At 41.3% G+C, this 27756-nt stretch overlaps 1 protein-coding gene across 1 annotated transcript; it reads left to right on the plus strand.

Moving 5' to 3' along the window:
* Positions 1-1255: 1255 nt before the first annotated feature.
* nr3c1 (nuclear receptor subfamily 3, group C, member 1 (glucocorticoid receptor)) lies at positions 1256-27546 on the plus strand. Its single transcript, XM_074673429.1, has 9 exons — positions 1256-1620; positions 2220-3418; positions 18854-19002; positions 19242-19358; positions 19455-19736; positions 21156-21300; positions 22242-22372; positions 23078-23235; positions 23526-27546. Exons 2-9 carry the CDS (start codon positions 2220-2222, stop codon positions 23676-23678), a joined length of 2334 nt encoding a protein of 777 aa, XP_074529530.1. The 5' UTR covers positions 1256-1620; the 3' UTR covers positions 23679-27546.
* Positions 27547-27756: the final 210 nt, after the last annotated feature.

Raw genomic sequence — 27756 nt, forward strand, 5'->3', positions numbered from 1 at the left:
TCGCTTCTCCTCACTTTTAACATGCTTATATTTCCAGATAAAAGAGGAAAGCCTGTTTTCTTTGTAGATCTTTAATGAACGTGTAGCACTGCTTTTTACAACTACTTTAACCTCAGTTTGATATGAATAAGCACAATCTTTGCATCCCATATCTGCAGAGGATCTAGAAGGTCAAAAGGTTACTCATATTTATTGACCATTAAAGAGGTTTTATTTTAGTTTTTTTTTTTTTTTGTAAGGGGACAGAGGAATACCTCAACATGTTTATTTTGTCCACTAACAGACTGACAGACTGCTGAAGAAGCCTAGTCCTGGACCCTGTGGAGGTGGAGGCTGGCTGAACTGGAGAATGATGGACAAGCTGCCATCATCTGTTTTCTTATGGACCTTTTTGCACTTTCTATACACTTTCTTACTTTTGTTTTCTTGTATTGCTGCTGTGAATTGTACATTTCCCCTCAAGGATGAAACGCTAAGTATATTCTATCTTATTCTCTCATAGGATATCATCTCAGTATGTCATTGTTGTAGGATTTCAGTCCTATAAAAGGTAGTTTTAGATCGCCTACCTGTGTCAGTTGGCTGTTTCTTTGGTATTTTTCATAGGTAGAAATAATCTCATTGGCTGTGCTCAGCTCCAGATTCATCACTCTGTTGTGGATGACTATAACAATGTCCATTCATAATTTTTTCTTCTGTCCTTCCCTCTACAGCCACAGATCTCTCTCAATGAACAAACAGCTGCATGACAGAATAGGCTCCACGCTGGGCAGCTGCGAGAGTCTTTGAAAAGGAGTCCTGATGCTTTGATGAGCAGCATTTGTTACAAATGTACACTTTGACCCAACTGTTCTTACACTTTGTGCTCTGCTGTTTTCGTGCATGAATGAGATTCATTCATATGTGGATCAATTTATTATTGTAGCATTTTTTATTTTCATTTTTTATCTTGTCTTGTTTATGTAATAAAAAACAAATATTTTATAGAGCCTTTATCATGTTGTCATATTTACAGAAATTATTGTCCTTCGATAGTGCTCTGATGTTGATGTTGTCTTTTCTACATTTATGATCTGACTGTTTCTGATATTTGAATCAGAACAAAGCTTTGAGCGTGAATTTTGTGCAATTGTACACAGGACTACGAGTTTTTATTTTTAACCGGGTTTCCAATTGGCTTTGATTTTCTTTAATTCCCTGAGGTGTGTGTTAGCAAAACAACCACCTACAGTTACCCATCATGACCAGCAGGCAGCGCTGCGTGTTGTAAACAGGTCTGCCATGGGGCTGGCTTCCTCAGTTCTCCATTTTGTATGTTTTTCCTGGAGGTTAGCGCCTACTTTCCTAATGGCTAGCTGCAAATCTCCCTAGCTCATCCAGTTCTACGCAGTTTGCGAGACAATTTACAGCTGCATCGTTTCGAAAGAGTCCAAATTCTTCAAACTCACGGACCTCGTCGTGTTTAGTCGTTTTATCGAGCCATGTAGCGAGGACAAGGCGCACGAGGAGCAACGTTAACAAACATTGAGTCAGTGTTGCGTGTTGTGGACTGACACTTTCAACCAAAACAATGTTGACAGACGACCTGTGGACACATACCAGCAATCAGTCATTTCAAGGGTAAATATGAGCTCTTATTTAGATTTCAACCGATATAAGTTATAACCATTGTTATGTACACAAACATTGCACATTTAACGCAAAATGTCTAATTAAACGGGCTATGTTTGTGAGCAGGCTAACATTACTGTGACGACAGTCGACTGAAATGAAGGCACGTAGCATTAACCGTTAGCCACACTGCTACCTAGCATTAGCAGTAAGCTAACGATATTTATTTAGGCTTTTTGAGCTTAAAATGTGGCCGAAAATGTGGAGTGTGTAGTTTATTTATGCACAGTGCATTTAAGGATACGCTACTGTTTTGTTTGGTTGGTGAAATAAATCGTAAATACCATTAGCTACAACAGTTAGCTTTTCCAAGCGTCGTGAGCTATCAAGGGCGCGCAGGGGGGCACACTTGGCAACTTACCCCACTCGTTTACTAGCATAATGTTTGCTGCATACTCTCTGCATGTGCACCACTTAAATGCACTGTAAGCCAAAGTAGGCCTACGCTGTAGCATGACCAAGTAGTTTTTTTGGACTGTTTTAATGTGGCGTCTACGCACTAAGCCTAACACAGTCTGTTAATCTCATCCTTTCCCCTAAAATGAAAGATGGATAAAGGAGGAGTGAAGAAGATAATATACAGAAGAGATGACCATTTAACCAAATTGGTCTACACTGAAAGCCCTGAGGAGGGAGGTCTGTTGAAAGTGGCTCCTCACAGTGCCATGTCCATCACCTCTGCCACATCTGTCGTTCTTCCATCCAGCCCGTTGATGCAGCCAGGACAGGTGCCGAACGGCCTCAGCAACAGCCCCCTTCCAGAGGAGCTCACCTCTGTCACTGCCACTGTTGGCACCTTGTTTGATGACCCAGAGTCCAGGGGCCTGAGTAGAGATCAGAAGCCCCAGCAGCAGCTTCTATTCCAGACACCAGCTTCCTTTTCATTTGGGCGTCAGACCCTGCGGGAAAATCTGCCTCAGTTGGAGGCCACTACAACAGACATTACACCATCCTCCATGGATTCACTTATTGGGGGATCAGATCCCAACTTCTTCCCCATGAAAACAGAGGATTTCTCCATGGATAAAGGAGATCAGGATCCCATTGACCTCGATCACGCCTTCGAGCATATGGGGAAAGATGTAGACGTGCACCAGAAACTGTTTTGTGACAACACTCTGGATCTGCTTCAAGACTTTGAGCTGACAGGCTCCCCTTCAGATTTTTATGTAGGAGATGACGCTTTCCTGTCCTCTTTGGCAGACGATTCTCTGCTTGGGGATGTAAGCTCAGAGAGGGACATGAAGCCTGCTGTCGTTGAGAGTGCCAACAGCAGTGGAGCAGCTTCTGTTGCTCTCAATGGCAGCAGCATTACAAGTCCAGATCAGTCCAGCTCTAGCATGTCCACAGCTGCTTCCTTAACCCCTACAACCACTTTGTCTGCTTTGGTGAAGAAAGAGAAAGATGCTAGCTTCATTCAGCTCTGCACCCCAGGCGTCATCAAACAGGAGAAGACATCCACAGGCCAGAGTTATTGCCAAATGAGCGGGACAACCTCCACAAACATACCCAGCTCTAATCCCATCTCCATCTGCGGGGTCAGCACTTCAGGAGGACAGAGCTTCCACTTCGGGGTCAACTCCAGTAGCGGGGAAGCTCAGCAGCAAAAGAGTCAGAAACCAGTGTCAAACGTGTTTCTCCCAGTGACGACCATCAGCGCACCCTGGAACAGAGGCCTGGCTGCTGGAGACAACAGGAGCACCGAGACTTTCTCACCCTCGCCCTCTGTCACAGTCAGCTTTGTCAAGTAAGTAATAACATTCACCAGCCAGCAGCCCGGTCTGACCTGACCTTTTGTTTTGGTCTCACTAACCTCAGCTTATGTGTTTGTGCTCATCCCAGATACAGACCTGATCAAAATCTTTAGACCAGTTGAAAAATTGCTAGAATTTACTTTTTGCACATTTGGACCTTAATGAGATTTTAAGTAGAGCTACAATATGCAAAAGCAAGAAGGGGGGGTGCGACAAAAAACATTTGGAACTTGTCATAAAAAATTTTAAAAAAATGAAATGGGTTGTTTATCATCTGATCAAAAGTTTAAGACCACAGGGTATTTAAGGCAAAATCTGCTCTAATTTTTCATTTTCTGTCGGGCATTCACACAGTCATGCCCTCCTGATGGCTAAAGCTAAGAAACTGTCGCTTCTTGAACGTGGTCGGCTCATCGAGCTGCATAAGCAAGGCCTCTGGCAGCGTGGCAGTGCTGCTGAGGTTGGACGCAGTTAGACAGTCATTCTAAATTTTTTGAAAGATCCTGAGCATTATGGAACCAAAAAATTGAAGTGGTAGACCCCAAAAAAACATATTTTTTTCTGGTTTGGAGAATTTTTTTTGGTAATTTTTTGAGCGATGGTCTTAAATTTTTGATAAACAGACTGTTTTAGTTAACTTGTTGTTTTCAATAAATTACTTTTTTCACAGTGCTTTTTTTCCACACACCCCCTTCCTGCTTTTGCATAGTGTAGCTCTACTTAAAACCTCATTAAGATTAAAATGTGCAAAAGGTAAAATATAGCAATTTTTCAACTAATCTTAAGATTTTGATCAGGTCTGTATGTCTTGCTCCATCCTGTCGTGCAACACAAGAAAGCAGAGTTCCTCTGCTTTGGGATCAATCTTAAAATTGCACGGTCATGGCCACAAATTTCCAGACATTGTGCTGCAGTAAAAAAAACTCTGGATAATCAGCGGCTTAAAGAGAACAGTCATTTAAGGGAGTGTAAAAATAGATTATTTAAAGAGAAAAGAAATGTCATTTGCTGGTTTAAGCCTTGCAAATTCACAAATTGTTTCTAATCTAATGAAATTGTTTTATTTACAGCTGAAAATCCTGTTTAGGCAAAAAAAAACATCCGCCCTCCTTAAAAAGAGGCTTTCTTAAAGTACTTTTGTGATTTTTAATGATTTCATTAGTAGGATCTATTTATTAGGCTGGTTATATGCGTTTGGAAAAAATCGACATCGTCCAAGAGCATTGGCTGTAAAACAGTTATTATCTGCAGACACTGAGGACAGCCTCTGTGAATTAAGCATAGTGTAGTTTAGGAGAGCTTCTCTCATAGATATCAGTCATCTTCTGAAATCATTCCTTTTTTGTTTTTTGTTCATGAATTAAATCTGTCTTTAAGTCTGTCTGAAGCAGGCTCAGATTAAGTGTGTACAGTAGAAATTCATGTGCATGGAATACTCAATCTTTTTATTTTCAAACAGTTTCACTTTGTCAAATGTGGGACACAGCCGTGATCGTGTGATGTTGGTGTTGTGTGTCTGCCATCAGCTGACCTGCTCTAAATATTAGCTGATAAAAATCTGATATGGATGGATCACTAAATTTTATGGTTTTGTTTATTGTTTCAGTGTCTCTGGGTCAGGACAGTTTAGTCTTGTGGCTCCTGTATTGAGAGCCATAGTTCAGCAGAGAAATGCTGCTGTGAAATGTTGAACTGAAGGGGTGTGTGGCTCAGAGATGCTCCCTGACACTGTAGATGTCGCTCATTAAAACTGAAGGCTGCTTTTTGTTTGTTTACTCGGCTTTATGGCACTCCTGTTTATTACCCTGTGTGCCAGGAAATGGTTTTGGTATTACTGTGAGCTTTTCTTGACAGCCTTTGTTACCTGAGTGGAGTAAACAACGATCCAGTAAAAGAGGCTATGGCTGCTCTGTTAAAAAAAACAAAAACAAAAAAAAAACAGAACTCATAAGTTTTCACACACCTTTGAAATTGAATCAGCATTGAAAGTATTTGTTTGTGCTGTGTCACACTCTACTTCCTCAGACTTTATCAAGTTTCACAAAGCAAACACGGGTAATTCGGATAACATCTCTCACCAAGTAGGTTATCAGCTGGTGGTGTTCATCCAGGATTTTCCACTGTGTGGGTGCTTTCACAGAGGAATTATAAACAGCTGGTCCCTTAAAGCCTTTTTAAATACAGCAGAAGAAATTTGAATGTTTGAATCAAGTGCAGGAAGAGTTACAAAGCGTCAGAGCTTTGTGGAAAAGGTATGTCATGATTAAGATAATGAGATAAATTAGAGGTGCCTAATTTCTGGAATTTATTCTGTAGTCTGTAAACACACCTTTCTTTGGTGAGTTTAGTTTACACCCGTGGGGTGTGTTGTGATATTTTTGTGGCTCTGTTGGAATGGTCACCCTGTTTTCCTCCTTACATGTAGACGGGTGAGGAGGTGGACAAGGAGCAGTGTTTCAACAAGCTAAAATAAAAATCTGCTCCTCACAGGTTTGGTTTGTGGTGCTGGGCTTCCATGGCAACAGAGCTTGATTTGAAATCGAGTCTTTGGTTGGTTTAACCCCTGAGTTGGTTTTTTTAACCCTTTAATTCTGCTGTGTGAGGCTGGTTTGCAGACTGTGCGGGACATAGCTGCAGCAATAAGCACATTGGTCTGAAGAAAGGATGTTTTGTTTCACAGTTGGGGAATTCCGCTTTTATGTGAGCCAGACATTAAGCTTTTTTTAAATCCCTCAACAAGCATGCACTTTTTAGCTTAATAGAATAGAATAGAAGAGAAATACTTTATTTATCCCCGAGGGGAAATTCAGGAGTCACAGCAGCATTTAAGAAAACAAAAGTAAGAAAGTGTATAGAAAGTGCAAAAAGGTCCACAAGAAAATAGATGCTGACAGCCCGTCCACCACTCTCCAGCCCAGCCAGTCTCCACCTCCACAGGGTCCAGGGCTGATCCTCCCCAGCAGTCTGTTCAGTCTCTGTCTCCTGGATCCTGTCTCCCCACAGCAGGCGGAGCTCCTCCAATGTGGCGTTGGTGTCTGATGTTAGCTCCGTTAGCCATGTCTGTGAATAGCATGATGCTACTCTGCCTTCTGGTATTCCCTCTTTTGCTGGGCTAGCACGGCTAGCTCATCCATCTTACTGGAGATAGATCTTGCGTTCTCAATAACGATGGATGGAAGGACAGGTCGATGTTGTCACTTCTTAGCTCACACCTGAAAACCAGCACGTCGTCCTCACTTCCTTCTCCTCACCTTGTGGGAAGACATCAGGCCTTACACCAGTTAGCACTGGCATGCTACAGGCTGCTAACAGCTGAGTTCACATGTAAACAATGTGGCCATGGTTACATGGAGGATCTCCAGACAAACATAAGAGAAAAAGTAGTAAAAATATCACTGAAGCCACAAAAAGTTTGGTGTCCATGACCAACAATGAGCCATACAAATAATGATCCATTCCAAATACAAAGATTATGAAAAAGGGACAAAAAAAATTACAAGAAACGGACAAAGAAGAGAGAGCTACTGCAATAGGCAGCATCTAGCCCAACGTCTTTTACTTCTAAGTTTAACAGCTTTCCTTGCTGCTCCACCTCTTTTCATGGGGGCTCATGAGGTCACTTGATAACTTGAAGTTTCATCGTGCCCAGTATAAACCTGTGAGTCTGTAGGTCTCCACTTTAAGCAGCTCAACCCCACTCAGGCCCACAGTGTGTCTTTTGTACAGTTCTAGTTTTGCTGCTCGGTGGAGTTTTATGGCTTCAGCTGTAAACATGGCCACGGTCATGAAATGGCTCAATGGAAATTCTTCACCAACAGTGGTGCGACAACGTCACGTGCCTCAAACACTTTTTGTTTTCCTCCCCTTTCCGCTCACACTTGTCTGATTGTTAGTATCTGACATGGGAGTGATCAGCTCAAAGACTGACACGCAGACGGATGTTGATTCATCGAGAGCACTGATGTGTCTTACGCTAAGAAAAGCTGGATGCTCCCGTCATGACAGTCAAACTCATGCTTGTTGATCAGGAACAGATGGAGAGAGACATGAGATACACCTCACCTTCATTTCACATGTGGCTTTAATTTCCTTGTCTTTGTGTTCCTCTGAGGTGTGTTTAAGTGTGTGAAAGCCCAGGATTATGTTTGTGCATGTGCTGTGAGCTCAGTTGATTTTGCGTGGGTGTTTGGCTGTTTGGTGGCTGCATCATCAGTGTCTAAACTTAGCGTTTCTCTGTGTGCGTCTCTGTGGTGAGTGGGCGTGTGCTCTCGTTCTGTGCCTTTTCGCCTCGACCCATGTGACATTTAGCAGCTCACCTGATGCCGGCTGCAGCGGCTTGCTGGTTTTCAGGCAGGTTTGCATCAGGTCACTTCCAGCCTCACACAATTGTGCTGCTGCTTCCTGCTGAGGCCAGGGGGACCTTGCATGGCACGAGTACTGATCTCCTGGAGCCCCACAGTTTGCTGCTCTGCACTGTGCCAGTCTTCTTGTATACAGCTTACATACGTCAAAATTAGACAGATTCCCACACACTGCTGGTTCTCTTTACCTCCCATAGGTCTCCTGTTTGTCTCTATTTTGTTCTTTGTTTTGTTTTATTTGATTTGGACACTCAGACTAACAAACACCATGCACACTGAGGATGTATTGTTCAGTTTCAGGAGAACTACACACCCTCATCCTTTGACGACCAGTCTCAATAGACACTATCAACAATGAGACACATTTTTTAGGAAATACACGACGAAAGTGAGGGATAAATCCAGAACCTCTGGTAAATAATCACACAGCTTGTTTTGTAGGCTAGGCCCGGCCTGTGTTATGTAACTGTTTTTTTAAAGCATGGTATTTCCTCCTCTGTCTGTGATTGGCTGAGCCCACTGAGGTCACCTCAATTTGTGGGTCAGATGTAGTGACTAAGCCATACATACTGCTGCTTACTTAAGCCTGGGCCCCTTGTGCGCCCCTCCCCCTGCTCTCTAACTGTAAAGCCCATACAACACTTAAGGTGAGGCACAGTGAGACTTGTGGAGGGCGTCTCGTTGGCGTGAGTTACACAGCTGTCTGACTGAATAGAGCAGCTCTCACATCCCACAGTCAGACAAAGCGGTGTTCTGTTGCCTTAGCGCCTTGTGTTCCTTTATGTGTGTGTTTGTGAGGAATGTATGGCTCAGGTTTTCACACAAGTAGAAGGTCATTCATTGAAAGTCATTCCAGTTGACATTCATTCAGGACTTGAATGGAGTTTTTCTGTCTATTTCCTAGAAGTCAACTTTCATTCTCTCCCTTGTCTTGGTAGATACTGTTGTGTAATAACTGGGGAATTACTACCTACTGTCATAAACATAAGGGCCAGATTAAAACTCCAGAGAATTTCATGTGTAAGAATATTGTATCAGCCCTGAAAAATAACTGATCACTTGTAAAGAAAACCATGAAACAAAAAAACAAAGGGAGAGGGCACCTTCCAGCTTGCTAGACGTGGAGAAAGTCGAGTCTTTCACTGTTACCCTCTACCCCAACAGCTGAACCTCCCCTTTAGCATAAATCCATCTGTTCATAAGAAAGTAACCTGACATACCTTCAAGGAGATAGCACTAGAGATAGACCCATATAATTTTTTCAGGGCTGATACCAATATCAGTTGTTAGGGATGTCCCGATATTACATTTTCACTTCCGATAAGGTACCGATACTGCAGCATTGAGTATTGGCCGATATCAATATTAATCTGATACAATATCAGTATTAAACATGTATACTTTTATTACTTATTTTGTAGTATGTCTGTCATGTTATAAAAGGCTTGATTAAGTGATATTATTCAAACAAAGAACAGTAGTCAGCAACAGTAGGTATGAGGAAAAACTGACCCATTTATCATTAACCAATGGGTAACAGAAACTGCTTATATTGAAGTGTTTATATCGGAGATTTTAGATGCATTCCGATACGATACCGATACTTGTTTTTTTGCTGATATCGGACCGATATCCGATATCAATATCAGACTGGGACACCTCTATCGGTTGTTTTAGTCAAGGAGGCCGATAACCGATATTTGGAGCTGATATTCATGTGCAGCAAAAGTGAAAATATTTGCATCAAAATTTTGAAAAACACCAACTCTAGCACTAAACTTCATATAAACGCCGAAATAAATCAATGTTAAAATAGTTCAAATTAAGTTCAGCTTTTCTTTACAAAAATCAAATGTAAGTAGTAAGAAGGTGTAACTCAAACCTTAAAAGCACTTAGCACCTTTTAGTGACAAACAGATAATATAATTGCAAACAAAATTCTCATATAAACCCAACATTTCACAATTTAAAATTAACAAAAAATAATCCTCATATGAATAAAACAAACAAAATTATGACCTTCCCTTCTGTTGTAATGTTTTTTTTCCCATTTTAATTGTCCACCCAGCTTTACGGTTCCTCGCAGTAACTGCGCCCCATTGTCTTTGAGTCCTGCGTCCAGAAGTTCCCAGAAAGGAAAAACACACAAAGTAATCCACCAAAAAGCAGAGATCGTTTTCCCTGGTCCTGATCTAATGATGGCAAAAAAATCCCACGGTTCACTAAACAATAAATTGTTAAAAAAGCATAACAAACTCCTTTAGTTAATCCATTAGGTTCCGGCATGCGCGCTCCTGTGGGTGGAGAATCCAGTAGGAAACTTTCTCCGCTTACACTTTAGTCTTCTCTACAGAACTTTAAGTCTTTACTAAACCTTCAGGTCATTTAGAAAGAACACATTTTTATTTCACTTAATTCTCTGTGATCAAATTGCCGAATCTTTCGTGTCGTCAGAATCTTTCCTGACACAACACACGTTCGCACGTTGCGTTTCCTGGACCTCCTCTTCCCAGCTACGCCATATTCTTAAACAACTTTCCACTGATTAAAACTTTATCTTTGCCCCATTTTAACCTTTTATTACAGTGGAAACCTTTTATCATTTTTACCACCAAATGACAGTCAACTAATCACTCATTAGATCTGTCACCTTACTTTTCTTCATTCTTTCTTCACACAAACACACATACAGCTTTTTAATTTGGCTCTGTCACAACAGCGTTTGCTAAAAATCAAAAACTGTTACAAACTAAACTACACCAAAGAATCTTTAAAAACATAAAGCAGCATTCAAAACTAAAACGAAACTTAACAATAAACTGTTGTGTATTCTAGAGCTGAAACGATTCCTCGAATGATTCGAGGTACTCGATTACAAAAATTACTCGAGTAATTTTCTCCGCCTTGAGGAACCGTTTGATTTTAAAAAAGATCAAAGAGTGGTATTTCAAATAGAGCTGAGGCCATGTTAAGAGAGTTTTCAGACCCCTCAAGCTACCTCTTATACAAAATAGCAACTAGCAACAAATCTAGCTTCTTTCCTGGAGTTTGGAGACTAATGAGTCATTCTACGAAACGGGTGACTTTTGGGTCCGCAACATTTGATGAGATGTACAAGCCACAAAAAAATTGTCAAAGTGTGTTTACAGATTTTGGAGCTACCAAAGCAAGTGCTGTTATTGACATGCTGTATCAGAAAATTCTATTTCTTAAAGAAAGAGAAAAGAGAAAAAAAATCATTTGATAAATAGCTGCTCTTTAACTAAACAAAAATTGTATTTTATCCGATTACTCGATTAATCGAGTACTAGAATACTCGAATACTAAAATATTTGATAGCTGCAGTCCTTGTGTATTCATTATAATCGCGATATTGTCCAAAATAATCACAGTCGCACAGTTTTGCCAAATCGTGCAGCACTACTGTGGTGCTTTACTCAAATACAGCCGTGTTGCTGAGTGGACTTTGTGACTACTTGTTGAATGTCTAAGTTTCTTCATAATGGTGTTACTTCAACAGAAGAGGTTGGAGAAGAGCCCATTACTCCACCTGGAGGTCTACACTTGAGCACTGACTGGAGGGCTTCAGCCAGAGTGAGAGCAAAGATTGAACTGGTGCTGATAAAGTAGCTGTTTGTCACAGCTGTCAGGAGTCTCAGCTGTGCTTTTGTGGCAGGTTTGATACATGAGTAGTTTGTCTTTATTTATAGCTCTATTTATTTATATAAAGCTCATATTTAGTGTATGGAAAGCGGCAGCTCTCAGTGATCAGGTTCAGACACACCCCTCACTCTTGTCTCTCTTCATCCTGTTATTTGCTTCCTCAAACCGAGGGCACAGACCAGAAGCTTTCAGCTGCTCTAAATCACCTCTGCAATATTGCCCATGTGTGTACGTGGCATGCGTGTGTGTCCGCTTTGTGTATTATGTATGAGTGTGTAGGTGTGCACATGTGTGTGCATGTGGGTGTGTCATAAGTGCTGGGGCAGCCAGGACCACAGAGCGCTGCTGTGGAGCTCTCACTCTCCTGACCTACTTTCCCTCCCGCCTCTCCACAGCTGGCGCCGAGTGAACACACCAGATCAGATGCCAGCCATTCCAGTCGCTTTCACGTTATTACCGCATTCCCCTCCAACCACAGCTTTGCCCTTTCTTTATTTAGATTTTGTTGTGTTTTGTCACTAAAAGGGCTTACAAAGACTCCATGTACTCCCTGCTGAGGCTAAGAGGATATAGCTCAGTGTTTTGCCCCTCCTCTTACTTTTGTTGTCAAGTCAGCAAAGCCCAAACTTTGGGAGTGGGTTCCTCCCACATCTCCTGTATCCAGCTAAAGGAATTATGGTAATGCACCCTGTAGCAGCAAGAAGCCTTCAATTCATTTCACAGGCAGGAAGCCACCTCCCACACACACAAGTCATTAAAGGCTCTTAATATGGAAACTGATACAGAAACTTGAACCTGGGGGGCTCTTTTTTTTGCTTAGCCATGGGTTAGCTTCATTCCCCTCCTGTGGTGTTTGAAGTCAGGCTACAAAATGTTGCTATAATGGAAGCCAGTTTGTCCATACAGCATGAAGGAGGGGACAGCTGCTCCTTGTTGGCAGCGACACAGAGGGATCATCCACAGTGTCACGTGGAACAGTTTCTCACTGAGGGCCCTTGTCATCAGCTAAAACTACGGGTGTAAAAGCTCTCTACACGCGCTCTCTGTCTCTCTTTTGTGTTTCTTCTATTACTGTTTTAATTTGAGGGTTAGGTTGCCCAGTGTCTCCACTCCCTCATAGAGGACGTGTTGTCGTTCTGCATGCAAGAATGATTCAGAGCGTGCAGACCAGTTCCTCTTTCTATTTTGGTGGCTCTTGACCTCGGGGAAGGAGCACTTCCTTCTGCTCTTCCTCTGCTCTCCTCACACTCAGCTGAGTTCAGAGTCGTATGATATGAAATCCATAGCCTTCAGATCTTTGTCAAGATCCCCCCTGTGACATTATAACTTTAATACAGCATCTTGACCTCCGAGACGGACAATTAACAATGTTACTGTTTCTGTTTTAATCTGAGATGAGTCATGTACTGTGACACAGCCTAAAGTAGGTCAAGTAGATGATCAGTAAGTCAAAGAAATGCACGTGGCTCATAAATAAAAGGGTGTGATTTCATAGATGGAGCTCATCTGCCTGTCTGAACAGACCAGGAACCTGAGGTACACAGAGCAGGGGCCTGCAAAGCCACTCGTGACACTCTGGGCTGAAAGGGGATTATGAACGGTTAAGCAGGGCACTAGGCCACGGGCATTATTGTAAGTGCGTGAAGTGGCTTGCCTCATTAAAACCCAAGCTGATTGACTGCGCTCCCACAGACGTAAGCAGTTCACTTCCTCAGTGTGGCTGTTGTTGAAGCCGAGGCCCATCTCAGGGTGTCTCTGCCTCTGCGCTTGTGACTGTGCTCTGACCGATAATAAACTCTGGGGGAATGCGAGCACTTCCTGCCAATGGCAGCGGCTCGTTTCTACAGATGGTTTCAGAAAGAGGAAATTCGGTCTCTCCACATCGCTTTGCAGTTTTGATTGTTTTGTGCCTGACAGCCCACAAAAGCAGAACTGTAGCTCGTCTTCTGGCTGATCCGAGTGTCACCATCCGTTACTGCGTTTGTAGAGAGATGGAGGCGGGGACATAACTTCAGGCTTATTTCTGTTTTCCTTGAAACAGATAGTGGCCACAGTAATTGGATTTGACCCGGGTAGCCTAAAGCTGTCTGGTAAAGCCGTTCTGCTGACACCCTCCCTGAGGGCCAGTGAAGGACAAACTGGTTACCCCACCACACCCTCTGACATCATCATCATCACCACACCCTCCTGCTGGGCTGTGGGGCCTTTTCTTTGTTTGTGTGTGTGTCCGTACTGCATATAACTGTTTGTCCCCTTTGCAGCCTGTCAAGAAAATCCTGTATAAATCTGTGAGTGACAGATGGCAGCTGGTTACATCATGACAGCAGCTTTTATATGAATTATTTTCAGATTGTGTCCCTTCAACCAGGCTTCTGTTGTTTGAGTTTCCTGGAGGATTCTTGAATGTAGATGTGGACATTTAGACAGGCTCATTGTGTTCATTTAAAAGAAAAAAGTGACATAGTTGTTGAAAATTCTGAATAGAAACTTCAGCTGAGCTGTGACCCTGAAACACTCTTTCAGATCATTTTTCCTGTAAATGATCTTCGAGGTATTTTATTTGTCCTTATAGCGACTTAAAGGGATAGTTCAGTTTTTTTGAAGTGGGGTTGTATGAGCTCTATGTGACCACTAAGGACATTAGATACAGTAGAAAGGTGCCTCCTCTCCCTCAGTAAGACACAGACTGTAATCGCTGGTGATGAGGAAATAGACGCTAACAGGGAGAGACTGTACCAAATTCAAAGGCTATTTTCTCTGCCTACAAGGACTAAAATCAAAAAGTAATACCACAGTTTAAGAGTATGCTACATATAATATTTTTTAAGTGCATTAAGTCTACATTTATCCGGACCTAACTAACTGGTCATGTATCCTTCCGCGCAGTGCTAGTGCGCGCCGTCCCCCCTCCTCCTTCCAGCTGTAGGGAATGTAAACAAGCTATGCTTCGGGCGCCGGTTGTAGCCTCATGTAAGTTTGATCAAGTATCGTAATTCTTTTGTTTGTACTCTAAGGATTGTGAGGCAGCGTAGGAAATTCAAAATGAGTGACTGACAGCGACGATGAAGTTCCATTCACTTTGGAACCAAAAGGATACCTGTATGAACCGAAGTACACAGAAGAGGAGCTGCTACAGATGGCGACTGAAAAGAAAACAGAGGAAACATCCACGGATGTTGATAAATGTTTATATTTCTGAAGACTTAATGCACTTAAAAATTATTATATGTAGCGTACTCTTAAACTGTGGTATTACTTTTTGATTTTAGTTCTTGTAGGCAGAGAAAATAGCCTTTGAGTCTGGTACGGTCTCTCCCTGTTAGCGCCTGTTTCCTCATCACCATCGATTACAGTTTGTGTCTTACTGAGGGAGAGGAGACACCTTTCTACTGTATCTAATGTCCTTAGTGGTCACATAGAGCTCATACAACCCCACTTCAAAAAAACTGAACTGTCTCTTTAAGGGCAAAGCATCAGGCTGTAAACAAAATGGACTCATTTTCACCCTATAAAGTTGTTCAAGCACTCTGGAGTCACATTTTTGGCCGTGTGGGACCTGCCTGTGCTGAGGTGGCATTTTCCCTCTTTTAGTTTCCATTCACAGTCCAGGGGCGTGCATTGTGAATAAGCTGTCTGTGAATGACTGGAGACCTGTCTACGCTGTGCCCCACCTCTGTCTCCTGCAGTCCTGCAGAACCTGCCAAAGAAAATGTGGTCATATGGATTACTTGTCGGTCATGTGCCCATTCTTGTGCCTGAACATCTGTACTCAGGAGCTCTACCTAAACAGAGACTGTCTGAATCGTTGTATCTGGATTTTTTTTTCTCCACCCAGCATTACTCGAAATCTATTACTCATGTCCTCCACCCCCTCACTGTGAAAACCACAAAATAATAACATCCCGTTCAGTCAGGACGATTCACTCTGCTCCTATCTTTTTATTTCAGATACTTTTCAGTCATTGGGTGAGAAGTGATGTCTGTCTGCGTCTTGTGTGCAGTGACACAGCTCAAAGAGGGGTTTCTTCTTGAATGATGAGTCAGATGTATGAGATGTGGGGTGGGTCTTTGTGGGTCACTCCTCAGGGAAATACCTGCCCCATTATCTGCTGGATGATGATTTACTAAGTTAACCCTTTAGCCGCTGGCTGAGTTTGTGCCACTGGGCATTGGGTGGTAGCTTAGTGTGAGATTTGGGGGCTGCTGCGAGCTAATGATGATGCACTAATGATGCACGATATATCAGTATCGGCCGATGTTGGTAATTTTTTATCATATTGGTATCAGCTGATGTGTAAAAGTGGGTCAATATTTACTCATTGGCTGCCAGCCATTTTCAGAGCATCTTGAACAGTCTTTCAAGACCCAAATAAATTTTTTTTATATGACTGTAAACACCAAAACTACCTTAGAAGAGTGGACTCTCTTCTTTTATGTCTGTCTTGCTGTTTTTGATCCAAAAACCAAACAAAACATAATTTTAAGATTGCAATCATTCTTTGATCCTCTCCATGGTCTTTGGTCTTCTCTCATGATTGCGCTACTTTTTTTCTCTGAACTACCCCGACACATTATCTCAGATTGTTTTGTTCTTTTTCTTTTCTTTTTTTCTTTTTTTTTTTTTTTACAGTAACTATTGGTCATTAGCCATAACAGTCATTAGCCATAACATTATACAACAACAATATTGGTATCGGCCAAAATTTTCACATCAGTGCGTCCCCACTGTACACTGATTGATGCACCCTCTGTGGACACGTTTTTCGCACAGTTGCCATAGTAATGTGATTTAAGTGCTTGTAGCGTCTAAATCAGGGGTGTGCAACCTGTGGCTCTGGAGCCTCATACGGCTCTTTGACTACTTTGCAGTGGCTCCTTGTAGCTTTAATAATATTATTAAAATAAAGGGCTTTTAATATTTTAATGATAACGACACAGACACTAAGTAAAATCATAATATGAAATTTGGACTAATAAAGGAACACCTCGAAACAAAGCTTTATTTTTTTGTGTGTTTTTTTATTCTTTATTTTTTTTTATTATTTTCTTTTATTTCAATTTTTGACATTTTTGCAAATTAAGAAAAAGAATTCCACATTTTTTGAAGATTTTGCAAATTTTTGAATTTTTATATAAATCCCTCTTTTTTGCATTTTTAGAAAGTTTTTACAATTTTGGAAATTAAGCAAAATTTTGAAATTGCATTATTTGTTTTTTTTTTTTGCAAATTTATGACATGTCATCAATTTCTTTGAAATTTTGCACATTTTTTAAATTCATTTATTTTTATTTTGGCAAATTTTTGATATTTTTTTTAATTACCAAATTTTGCTAAATTTATAAAAATGTATGACATGACAAATTCCTTTTTTCCTTAAATTTGCAAATTTATTAAAAAATAAATAAATAGATAAATTAATTAAAAATAAAAAACTTAGAAATCCCATGTACAAATTTATAAACACAAAAACTTCTCGCTTAGATAATTATTCACCTGTTTATACACTTTTTTTGTCTTAATGTGGAGATAAAGCAGATTTTGTGGCTCCCGAATGACTTTCATCCACGTAAGCTGAGACAAAACGTCTCTTTTGAAAGTAAAGGTTGCAGACCCCTGGTCAAAATCATATTTGTTGTCTTTTTGTTGTCATCCCATGAAGTATAGATCCTGGATGGCAGGTTGGGTTTGATCATTTATTTTGTTGTAGATATCATGTAAAATGTGTGTATGCTGACACACTCAGTCTACTGACTCCTGAATAATGGTCAAAGGGTCAATTGTTTTATTTTGTGTTTTTCTATTCAATTCTTACAAAAACGCTGCCAGAGTTTTCACCCAGTGACTCAAACAAAAAGTTGTTTGATTCCACTTTGGCTGTATTTTAAACAGCCCTTCCGTTGCCTTGGTTTCCCACCTTGGACATGTGTTGTGTCTTCAGTTTGGATCATCACTTATTTATTGCTCCTCTTTAATACACCTGGGCTCTCACTTCAAAACTCCTGCAAATATCTTAGCATGCATGTTGAGTTTTTCCTGAGTAGGCAGTCTGATGAATTTAAAGCAGCTGGTTTGCTGGATTTCTCTGGCTTCAGCCCCTGTGTGTCTTGTATTAGGCGTGCCCTGTGCTTCACCTCTAACAGGTGGATTAGGAGGAGTCGTTCACTGAACGCCCCACTTTGCTCTCTGCCTCCCTGGATCCAAAAAGACTCTGGCGTCGATGTCTGAGGTTAAAATTTCAGCTGCAAGCATTGATGAGTGCAGACAGAGATACTCAGGAAATAAAAGCCCACAAACTATCAGTACACTTTTGTCTTGAGTACCAACCATAAGAGGTAAATGGACAGACTTATTGACCGCAGCGTGTCGTTAGCGGTGCTCAGGAAGCTCTCAGTCCTGTCACGAGGAGACATCCTGCTCTAAGCTCTCTGCCTCATCTTTTTTTATAATCAACTGCTGAATGCCTCTGGACTTGCTGCTTTGATGTCTCACCCAGGTTTCCCCGTCCTGATACACCCACTGACTACTGGGGCCTGGCCTGCTTTCATGCTAATACCCTTGTGTTGTGTAACCAGGAGTGAACTTGGCTCTCTGGCTAAAATCTGCATATCTGTGTGTGTGTTCATGCAGTGACAGTTCAGGGCAGCCCTTATCAAACACAAGTGTTTGTTTTGGTTGAGGTGGCAGACCTGTGAACAGACTGACACAGTTGTTGCGGATCACAGACTTGGTATCCTCTTAGTGTGGGTGGTGTTGTTGCTGTTGCCACTGGGTAAGAAAGGGGGTGTGGACCTCTGGCGCATGGATAGTGCATAGCCCCGACGCCCTCTAGTGGTAGCTTTGCAAACGTGCACCTCTGTTGTTCACTGGGTCTGGAAACGTTTGTGGTTCAGTCAGAGAAGAAAGAAGCCTGTTTTATGACAACCGCTGCGTTTAGAAGGTTGACCGCAAATCTTCAGATAATTTCTGCTTTGAAGGCCCAAAACAGGCACAATTGCCTTACTTATCTTCCCATGATGTGAAATGGAGGCAGCGTTGAGGAAAAGCAAGCACAAGGGACACATTGACTGTGCTGGGAGTAGCTCTATGTATGTATGGTGTATCTGTGTGCTTTGTTGAAGTGTGTGTGCTGTAAATCTGAACTACAGCTGAACTCCCAAAACTCAGAGAATACTTATAGCCGTAGGCGTGGGCTGAATACCTCACATACAGAATTTCTCTTTTACAAACATATGGGTATGACTAAAACCTGTGTCTGCATTTTACTTAAAATAATTCAATTCTGTAAAGAAAACTGAGAAGTTACGATGATGACAGAAGTTTACGTCCATGGTTCCTCTCCTGGTGTGTCACCTTTTCAGAGTGACTGAACATCCTAACATTTCTCCCTTCTGTTCCACCTCCAGACAGGAACTGGGCACAGTCGCACCCGCTGCACAGGCAAAAAGTGGGACTCATAAGATCTGCCTGGTGTGCTCGGATGAAGCTTCAGGCTGCCACTATGGCGTGCTCACCTGTGGCAGCTGCAAGGTGTTCTTCAAGCGTGCAGTGGAAGGTATGAGGACATCATTATTAGCTCACTGATTGATGTGTGGCCTGTGATAAGCTCATTGATCACTAATCTGTGTGACTTGAGTTTTCTGAAATGCCGTTTTAATTAGGATCTTAAGTCTGAGGCGTGATCATAATAAAGTAAAGGATTGTGATGTGTCTAATTAGTTTTTCCCCCCTAGAGTGTTTGTCACAGCAGTGAAGGTAAATAACAGATTAATCTTCCTCTTCTGTGTACCACAGGGCAGCATAATTACCTGTGTGCTGGGAGGAACGACTGCATAATAGACAAGATCAGGAGGAAGAACTGCCCAGCCTGCCGCTTTCGCAAGTGTTTGATGGCAGGAATGAACCTGGAAGGTAAACTTCACATCAGTGACAGAGAACTTTTTATCCATTTCCTGTAATGTCCTCTCCACATTCATTTATTTTTTTCAAACTCTCCTCTCCTTCTAGCACGCAAAACCAAGAAGCTGAACCGCTTAAAGGGCGCCCAGCAGAGCAACCCTCCCGAGCTGACTCCTTCTCCTCCCATCGAGGCTCATTCACTCGTACCGAAGCGCATGCCTCAGCTCGTTCCCACCATGCTGTCACTGCTGAAGGCCATCGAGCCTGACACAATCTTCGCGGGTTACGACAGCACCCTGCCCGACACCTCCACCCGCCTCATGACCACCCTCAACAGGCTGGGTGGCAGGCAGGTCATTTCTGCTGTCAAGTGGGCCAAGGCTCTGCCTGGTAGGTAGTTAGTAGAGCTGAGTTAGTGACGCGGGTAGAAATGTATTTATTAGGGCTGTCATTTTAACACGTTAATTAGATTAATTAATTACACCTCAAATTAACACATTATAAAAATTAACACAGATTAATCTGGATCCCAAACTTGCGGGGCGTTCAAAGACGCACTTATTTTCAAATGTCTGGCATTTACAAACAGTTTGTCCTACTTGGAAAAAGTGGTGTTCTCGTCAGATTTTCAAATTTCCGACGGTCCCTGAATGTATCACACATGAGGTCAGCAACATCCTCTAAACTGGGGGGGAAGCGAGAGTGATTTTTGGGGGACTGCCGTCCACATCTCGTTTATTCACGTCCTTTTTGAAAATCTGCAGAAAATCAACCGTTTGCTCAAGCTCAATTCTGTAAAAAAACAGGTAACACTCTTTACTGCTTTAAACAAGCCCTGAATGATCGATATTTGTCCTGTATTTAAATCTAAAGAATTCTTTGAAAATTTGCTTTCATCTTCCTGGTGTCATGTTTCAGCTTGGGGCTGCTCTGCACCAATGAGCAACAGTTTGTGTGTTCAGAGCATGTAAAACTAAAAAAATACTTTTCTTTGATCCAAGACTTGAATTAAGTGTTTTGTACATAGTTCCTCACAGTTTTTAGCCTTTAGCCTTGGTTCTCCTGACCTCATAGAAATGTAGAACTTCATATTGCAGTGAAAATTGAGTCCACATCGAGTAAAAATGTGACAGAAGCAAAAACCGTCCTAAACATCAAATCAGCTTATCTTAGGTGCAGGACTGTGTAGATTTTGTAAAGATAGAACCATAAAACTTTTTTCATGTGTTCCTTATGCCTCAGGGTACCTAAAAATGTGTTTTATATATTCCCACCTTATTTTAAAATGTTTTAAATGTCTTTTAATGTAATTTTAATGTCCTGGAATTCAAAGTCTTTATTTTGGGTCCTTAAGCAGATATGAGATTGAAATGCGATTAATTAGATTAATTAATTACAAATCCTGTAATTAATAAGATTAATTTTTTAATCGCCTGACAGCACTAGTATTTATTGTTGAGTGTACAAAGTGATTGGACAAAGGGTGTTGAAATAAGAATTTCAAAAAAAGCTCTGCATATAGAGGGGATTATATTGTGTTCCTGTTCTCATGTTTCAGTATTTCACAAACCAAAATGCAGCGGATGTGCCATCATATTTTATTTTACCAGCACACAACTCATTTCAAGCCTACATTTTTAAAACGAGATGTTGAAATATATCAGAGCACATTATGTGACTCAGCTCTGTAAGGAGCAAAGATGGCATTCAGCTGATAAAACCATGAAATAATGTGGGTTTTTTTGTTTGGTTACTCATTATTATTATTATCTTCTCACACACACTCTGTCTTCATACGCTTATCTTCAGGTTTCAGGAATTTGCACCTGGACGACCAGATGACTCTGCTGCAGTGCTCCTGGCTCTTCCTCATGTCTTTCGGTCTGGGTTGGAGGTCTTACCAGCAGTGCAACGGCAACATGCTCTGCTTCGCACCAGACCTCGTCATCAATGAGTGAGTATCAGTCTGTTGAGTCACATTGTGTTGTGACTGTTCCTGATGAAAACGCAGTAGTGTCAGCAGTTTTGAGCACCCCATGGTCTGATTTAAGAGATCCTGATGAATAAATCCCTGGTTTTATTTGTGTATTAGTCAGCCAACGTATAACCCTGTTCTGTTGCAGTGGCTGACTGATCAGTAAAGCTCTGTAGTATCTCCAGAGGATTGCGAGTGTCAATCAGCAGTTATCTGTAATCACAGTTTGATCTCTGTCATAGGCCTGATGACTCTGTTTGTAAACGACCCTCTGAGTGTCGTGAGCGGTCGGCACAGCCACCGTGCTCCAGGCTGCAGAAGGCCTTTTACTTTTCCCTATTTTCCGTAATCATGAGCTGAAAGTTAATTGGATCATAATTAATATCTGATGATGCAATGTTCTCCATTTGTCAGTCAGCCTTGAAAACAAATTTCATCTACGGCATGTTTTTTTGTACTTTATGTTTTCAGTTTATTAAGTCTGCCATAATACAATCTTTCACATTTTGATTAAAGTCTTCAGGTTGTTTCATGAATAATGGAGGAATCTGGTGTTATTGTGAAGTTCATTTTTAATGATTTTTGTCTGTTCACTTGAGCGAGCAACTCCCACGCACACATTTTAAGAGTTTTGCAAGTTTCTTCCAACTTTCCTCCCACAACATCACTTCATCACCGAGGTGACACTCGCTCGTCTTCTTAACGTTCTGCTCCAACGAGCTAATAGACTGAACTCATTTCTGGAAGAATGATTTAAAACAGGATCCACCAGTAAGACCTTGAACGTTTAATCTACAGAGATGTTACAGATAGCTGCTTCATCTCCCTGATAGAGACGGCACCAGTAGGCCCATAAATCAACTCTTACTTGAGGTGAAAGCAGGATAAGCTGTTTAATCGCTTTCTTCTAACTCCACCAGGGAGCGGATGAAGCTGCCCTACATGGCCGACCAGTGCGAGCAGATGCTGAAGATTTCCAGCGAGTTTGTGCGGCTGCAGGTTTCCCACGACGAGTATTTGTGCATGAAGGTCCTGCTGCTGCTCAGTACAGGTACTACAGCTCCTCTCCTTCCTCCACCATGGCATTTTGAAGATGGCGCTGTTTCCATACAGTCGTTACAAATGCCATTACTCCAATCCAATACTGTCCACTGATGCTAAAAGATAATGTTAATGAATGCACAGGACGAGGCAGCGGATCACAGCACTTTCCAAACTCAGGAGCTGACATTCAGAGATTGTGAATTAGAATTGAATTCTCATAAGCTGGCTCAGTGTAAAACAGAGAAACACACGCCCACACACACACACACATGCCCTCACACACACCACTCAAGAGCACTGATTATCTTGAGGCACAAACAACACCTTATGTTGTCTCTTAAACTTAATCTGTTGTTGGAAATTAAAGGTGAACAAAGGCTCAATAATTGTGCTTTTATTAAAAACGTGATTGGAACTTAAATTAGAGACATCTTTGACACAGCTCTCTGTTTGACTGCCACTTCAGGGTGTTGTAGCACGTTCTGCAAGTTGTATTCCTGCGTCTGTGCTGTTGAATATCAGTAGGAGACCACTGAATTGATGATTTGTTGTTTGTCAGCAGCGGTTTGTACCTCTTCACATTTTGTAGGTGTTTAAAAAAAGCATGAAAACTGACTCCTGCTCTGCATGACACCCTGAGGCCTCTCATCAGAGCAGCACTTCCACCATCTTTCTCCCAGATGTTGACCTTTAGTTTTTCCCCCTCCTGCAGTGCCAAAAGACGGCCTGAAGAGCCAGGCGGTGTTTGATGATATTCGGATGTCGTACATAAAGGAACTGGGGAAAGCCATCGTGAAGCGTGAGGAGAACTCCAGTCAGAACTGGCAGCGTTTCTATCAGCTCACCAAGCTGCTGGACTCCATGCACGAGGTAACTCTCACAACATCAGCAGTAAACCTTATTATCAGGGTATTGACGGTCTTCAAGATTACAGAGGCAACCCTGCTTCATTCTTCTTTATCTGCTGCATTTTCCAAGAACTGATGTGTGTGAAGCTTTTCTGATAATGCAGAGTAACCTTCATTTACAGTTTTCAGTGACAATAGTGTTATCTCAGATCTCGGCTCATCCTCTTTATGTAGTGTGGTGTGTTTCTGGATGATTTGACTCCTGGATGTGTCAGTATGTATTGACCATAATCCTCTTTTCTCCGTGTGTAGTTGGTCGGTGGACTGCTCAACTTCTGCTTCTACACCTTTGTGAATAAATCCCTGAGTGTGGAGTTCCCAGAGATGCTGGCAGAGATCATCAGCAACCAGTTACCAAAATTCAAGGCCGGGAGCGTCAAACCCCTCCTCTTCCACCAGAGATGACTCTACCCTGAAACAGACACATTGCCTTAAAAAAAAAAAATCCCACCACATCACCTCACCACCAGAACCCTCTTCCCCATCCCCAACCCCTCACTCCCCCACCCCCTCCCTCCAGGAGCAAAGATGAGAGGACTGAGGATCTGAGGCGAGGAGTCAGCGATGTTTTTCGGGAGCGAGTATGCAACTTTGTGTAAAGACTGGAAGTGTTTGTGTAGAGAGCTGACAGCGAGCATGGAGGCTTGGTTGAGCGGTCTACGAAACAAGTAGGAAATGTTTGTAAGATAAGAAATAATCAGAGAGAGAAGTAGGCTAACATCCACGTCGTCTCAGGTTTCCTACCTTCAAACACAGAACAATATCTGGAGTAGATAAAACAAATATCTGTGTACAGATTCTGATAGTATTTTCTACATTTTCAAATCATAACAGTTTATACAATTTTACAGGTCGTCGTTATCTAAGGAGGTAACGTTTAATTAATAACATGCTCTTAAGTAGGCTTTTGACTGTATGTTCCTCTTTTAGTTTTTATAGGCAGTTATAACAGAACCTTATAGTCTCATGGGAAAATAGCTGTTTTCCAGTCGTTTAAAAAGCATATGTCATTGCTTTGATTGAAGCAGTGAACATAAGAAACAAATCTGTTGAACTGTCACAGTGCATCATTCAGAAGATCACTTCTCCCACATGCTGACCTCTTCCAGGTTTACACACGTCTATTATAAAGGGAAAAAAAATGTGCCTTTTTTACTTCAATTATCATCTACGTCATTTCTTCCTACATGGCCGAGGCGGCGTCTCCAACTCGCCACGGTCTGACTTTCATCATATGTTGATTGTTCTTGTGTGACATGCAGTTAAAAGTTTTTCCTTTTTCTAAATGGCTGTGTTTATCTTTAGAAGTGGCAGCTCGGTCCATCCTCTCTGTGTAGAAAACCCTTATCAAAGCCTGCTTCCTTCTTATCACACGTTTCCCCCCGCACACCCTTCTCTTCCAGTGCGATGTCAGCACTTTGTATCCTTAAGGCTTTAAGAGACTGTGAAGACAGACTGTTAAACTGTAGCGGGCTGTAATGTATGACTTTGGATGGACGGTTGTCGGGAACTTTTCTAGTAGCCCACTCTGATGTTTATTTTAGCCCCAGCTCCCACCCAGATAGTCTAATAATGGAATGTGATAGATAACCTGCGTCTACCAATCATAGAAGAGAGGGCATGTTTCACTATGTTTAAAGGATTATGTCATTTTTTAATTAATCAGGACAACTAATTTCTGTGTTTCCAGCTTGTGTCAGACTGGTTGGAAAATAACCGTCCTTTTTTTAAATACTTTTTACAGTCTGTTTTATAAAACTGACAAACATGTAGTCATGACTCTGCCACTGATGATCCTTCTAAGACCGTATAACATATGCTCAATTCAGCTTCTGTTTCAATGATTAATAACTTAGAGCCTTTGCATTGTCTCCGTGCTGCATTTGTTAAAGGAATATTTGAACATTTTGGGAAAGCCTTATTCTCTTTCTTGTCAGTAGATTGGAGATATTGATACATCAGATGTTTTTTGCTGCATGTATTTGCAGCTGGAATCGGTGGCAGGTTTGTGTTAGCTTTGCTGTTTTGTTGAAACTCTGGCCCAGGCTGGATTTTTGCAGGCACTTCCGGTTTTTATGCTAAGCTAAGCTAACCAGCTACTGACTGTAGCACATTTGAATAACAGCCTCAGTTTTTTTTTGTTGAACTCTGGAGGAGAAAGTGAATAAGCTTGTTTCCCAAATGTCAAACTAATCCACTGAGATGAAGCGTCTGTATGTTAGCGTTCAGCACTTGGTTGGATTTGGTGAAGAACAGCTGTAAATCACGTCTCAACGTCCCACAGAGCTCTGTTTAAGCTCCTTTCAAAGTCTGTAGACACCTGGTCTTACTGTCTGTCTATCTGTCGAACATTTACACGTTAGTGTTATTTAGTCCATCCCCAATGTTAGAAAGCACTTAGCATCAGTCACTTAACGGCGTTTTGTCACAGTGAAAGTGTCGTGTCACTGACTCAGGAGGTGGGCACAATGGCTCCTTTTTGTTCTCTGGGAACTGTTTCAGTGCCAAACTCCTGTTTTTGTCTGATTTCAGTGATGCTTGAAGTTGGGCAGCGTTTGAACTGGAAGAGGAGACTAGTTCCAGTATTGCAGCTTTGTTCACCATTAGAAACAAAATTTGTCAACCCCCCAAGCTTGAAGTCATTTTAAATGAACGATAGCTGTGACACAGGGCACTTACAGAATGATATAAACGATGATGATCTCCTCGTCTCTGCGTTTCATCAGTTTTCTGAGTTTCATAACTTCAACATTTTGTGTTTCCAGAAAAGGATCTGACACGAACGTGAACCTTGCAGAGGGAACTCGTTAGACTGAGGAGAAACAATGTTGACAGATTGAAGATGCTGATGCCTCTTTATGTTAGAATAATTGGATAAATGTGTTGAGTAAGCACCTACAAAGAGTTTGATGCTGCATAAAGAAATGGAAAATTGTTCCAAAAGAAAATAAGCGCTTATTATAGATGTTAAACTTCCCCCTCTCTCAGGTTATAGAAATCTGATTTACACGTTGTCTTTTCGTACTCGTACTTAGAACCAAACGTTGGGATTGTTAAGAAAACCTGTCTTTATGTTTTATTTTTTTGTCAGGCAAAAAGCTCGCTCAACAGATTTAGGAGAGGAATGTGCTGCCACGTCATCCTTCACACTCAGATTAACAAATACCTGTCGCTTTACTTTATTCATGTTTATTCAAAATAGTTTTAAAACTCATTGTCGCTAACTGCAAAGGGGTTACTTATGGGTTACTTTCACATTCAGTATATCCAAATCTCTGCCGCTGCTGCTGCTGTTCATTCAAACAGCTTAAATATATTTATAAGAAATCGCACACTTGCCTCTTCTTGCTCAAAAATGTATCTTAATTTCCTTGTACATTTTTGAGGACATCTGAATATGCAATAGAAACAACAGATACTCTATCTCCATCACATTACAAAATGTGGTTGCCTCGTGTTTTTTTTCCAGGATAAGCTATTTGCATACAGGAGATTCACTTTTAACTATTTCTGCAGGACAGATTTTTCAGGAAACAGACACCCTCACATCGTGATCAGTCCACCACGACTGATCACACTCACAAAAAAAAGCCTATTTGATGTTTGACTACAAGGTGACCAAAGCAAGCACAGACAAATTCAACTCGTCAGTGTGAACTAAAGTTGAAGACAAATGTACAGTTGTCTGATTTTTGTTCTTTTAGACACATTTTTTTACTCTAACATGTTGGCTTTGGTCAAATTGTGTAATACTGTGAATAGGATAGGAGTCAAGTCTTTTTTCACTCACACACAAAAAGAAAAACTGTTTGTGAAAGTAATCAACCAGCTTGAATCTAAAAGGATTTGCACTACCCAAATATTGTTTGAAAATCTATTTTGTATAAAACATATGCAGACATTTTGAGAATTATCAAGGGCAGATCATGTTTCACTGGTATATGCTTTCAATAAAATAAAAAAATGTTTTGCTTAAAAAAATGAATATGTACATATAATCCATTGTAAAGAATATGTGGTGTATTTGTCTCCAATAACAGTTTTTCTATACCTTCCCTCTGTATTATTTCTCCTCTGTAGTGTGGCTCCAGTTGATCTTCTCCTCCATTGATTAAAGGTCGAACTGTGTGTGTGGTACTTCTCCAAACAATGAACTGTATGCTGATGTTTGCCATGATATTAACTCGATGAATCTGAACAGTGGAACCAGTAGGCTCATTGTAAGACACTTTTCATGATCACACCAAACACTTGTTCATCAAATAAATGCGCTTTTCCATTCTGAGTCCTGCTTGATTTACTTGGAATGAAGGCTCCTAGGGGTTATACTATAAAAAGACATCTATTTTTTACACATTATTACTTAAATTTATAACTTTTTTTAATTTCTGGAAGGATATTATTAGGAATCCTGATGAGAAATGCCTGTTCATTAGCTGATGATGAGGATGTGTAGGTTGGAAATTTAGAGAGAAAGATGCTG

This window comes from Halichoeres trimaculatus, unplaced genomic scaffold, assembly GCF_033239565.1.
Source record: "Halichoeres trimaculatus isolate MK-OKI-2021-1 unplaced genomic scaffold, fHalTri1.1 fHalTri1_scaffold_7, whole genome shotgun sequence".
NCBI lineage: Eukaryota > Metazoa > Chordata > Actinopteri > Labriformes > Labridae > Halichoeres > Halichoeres trimaculatus.

Bases quoted from the DNA above. Each gene is read 5' to 3' on its own strand.
- nr3c1 (XM_074673429.1), top strand. From the start codon at position 2,220: ATGGATAAAGGAGGAGTGAAGAAGATAATATACAGAAGAGATGACCAT. The intron at 19,003-19,241 runs GTATGAGGACAT...TGTGTACCACAG, and splicing joins CTTCAAGCGTGCAGTGGAAG to GGCAGCATAATTACCTGTGT. The intron at 19,737-21,155 runs GTAGGTAGTTAG...GCTTATCTTCAG, and splicing joins GTGGGCCAAGGCTCTGCCTG to GTTTCAGGAATTTGCACCTG.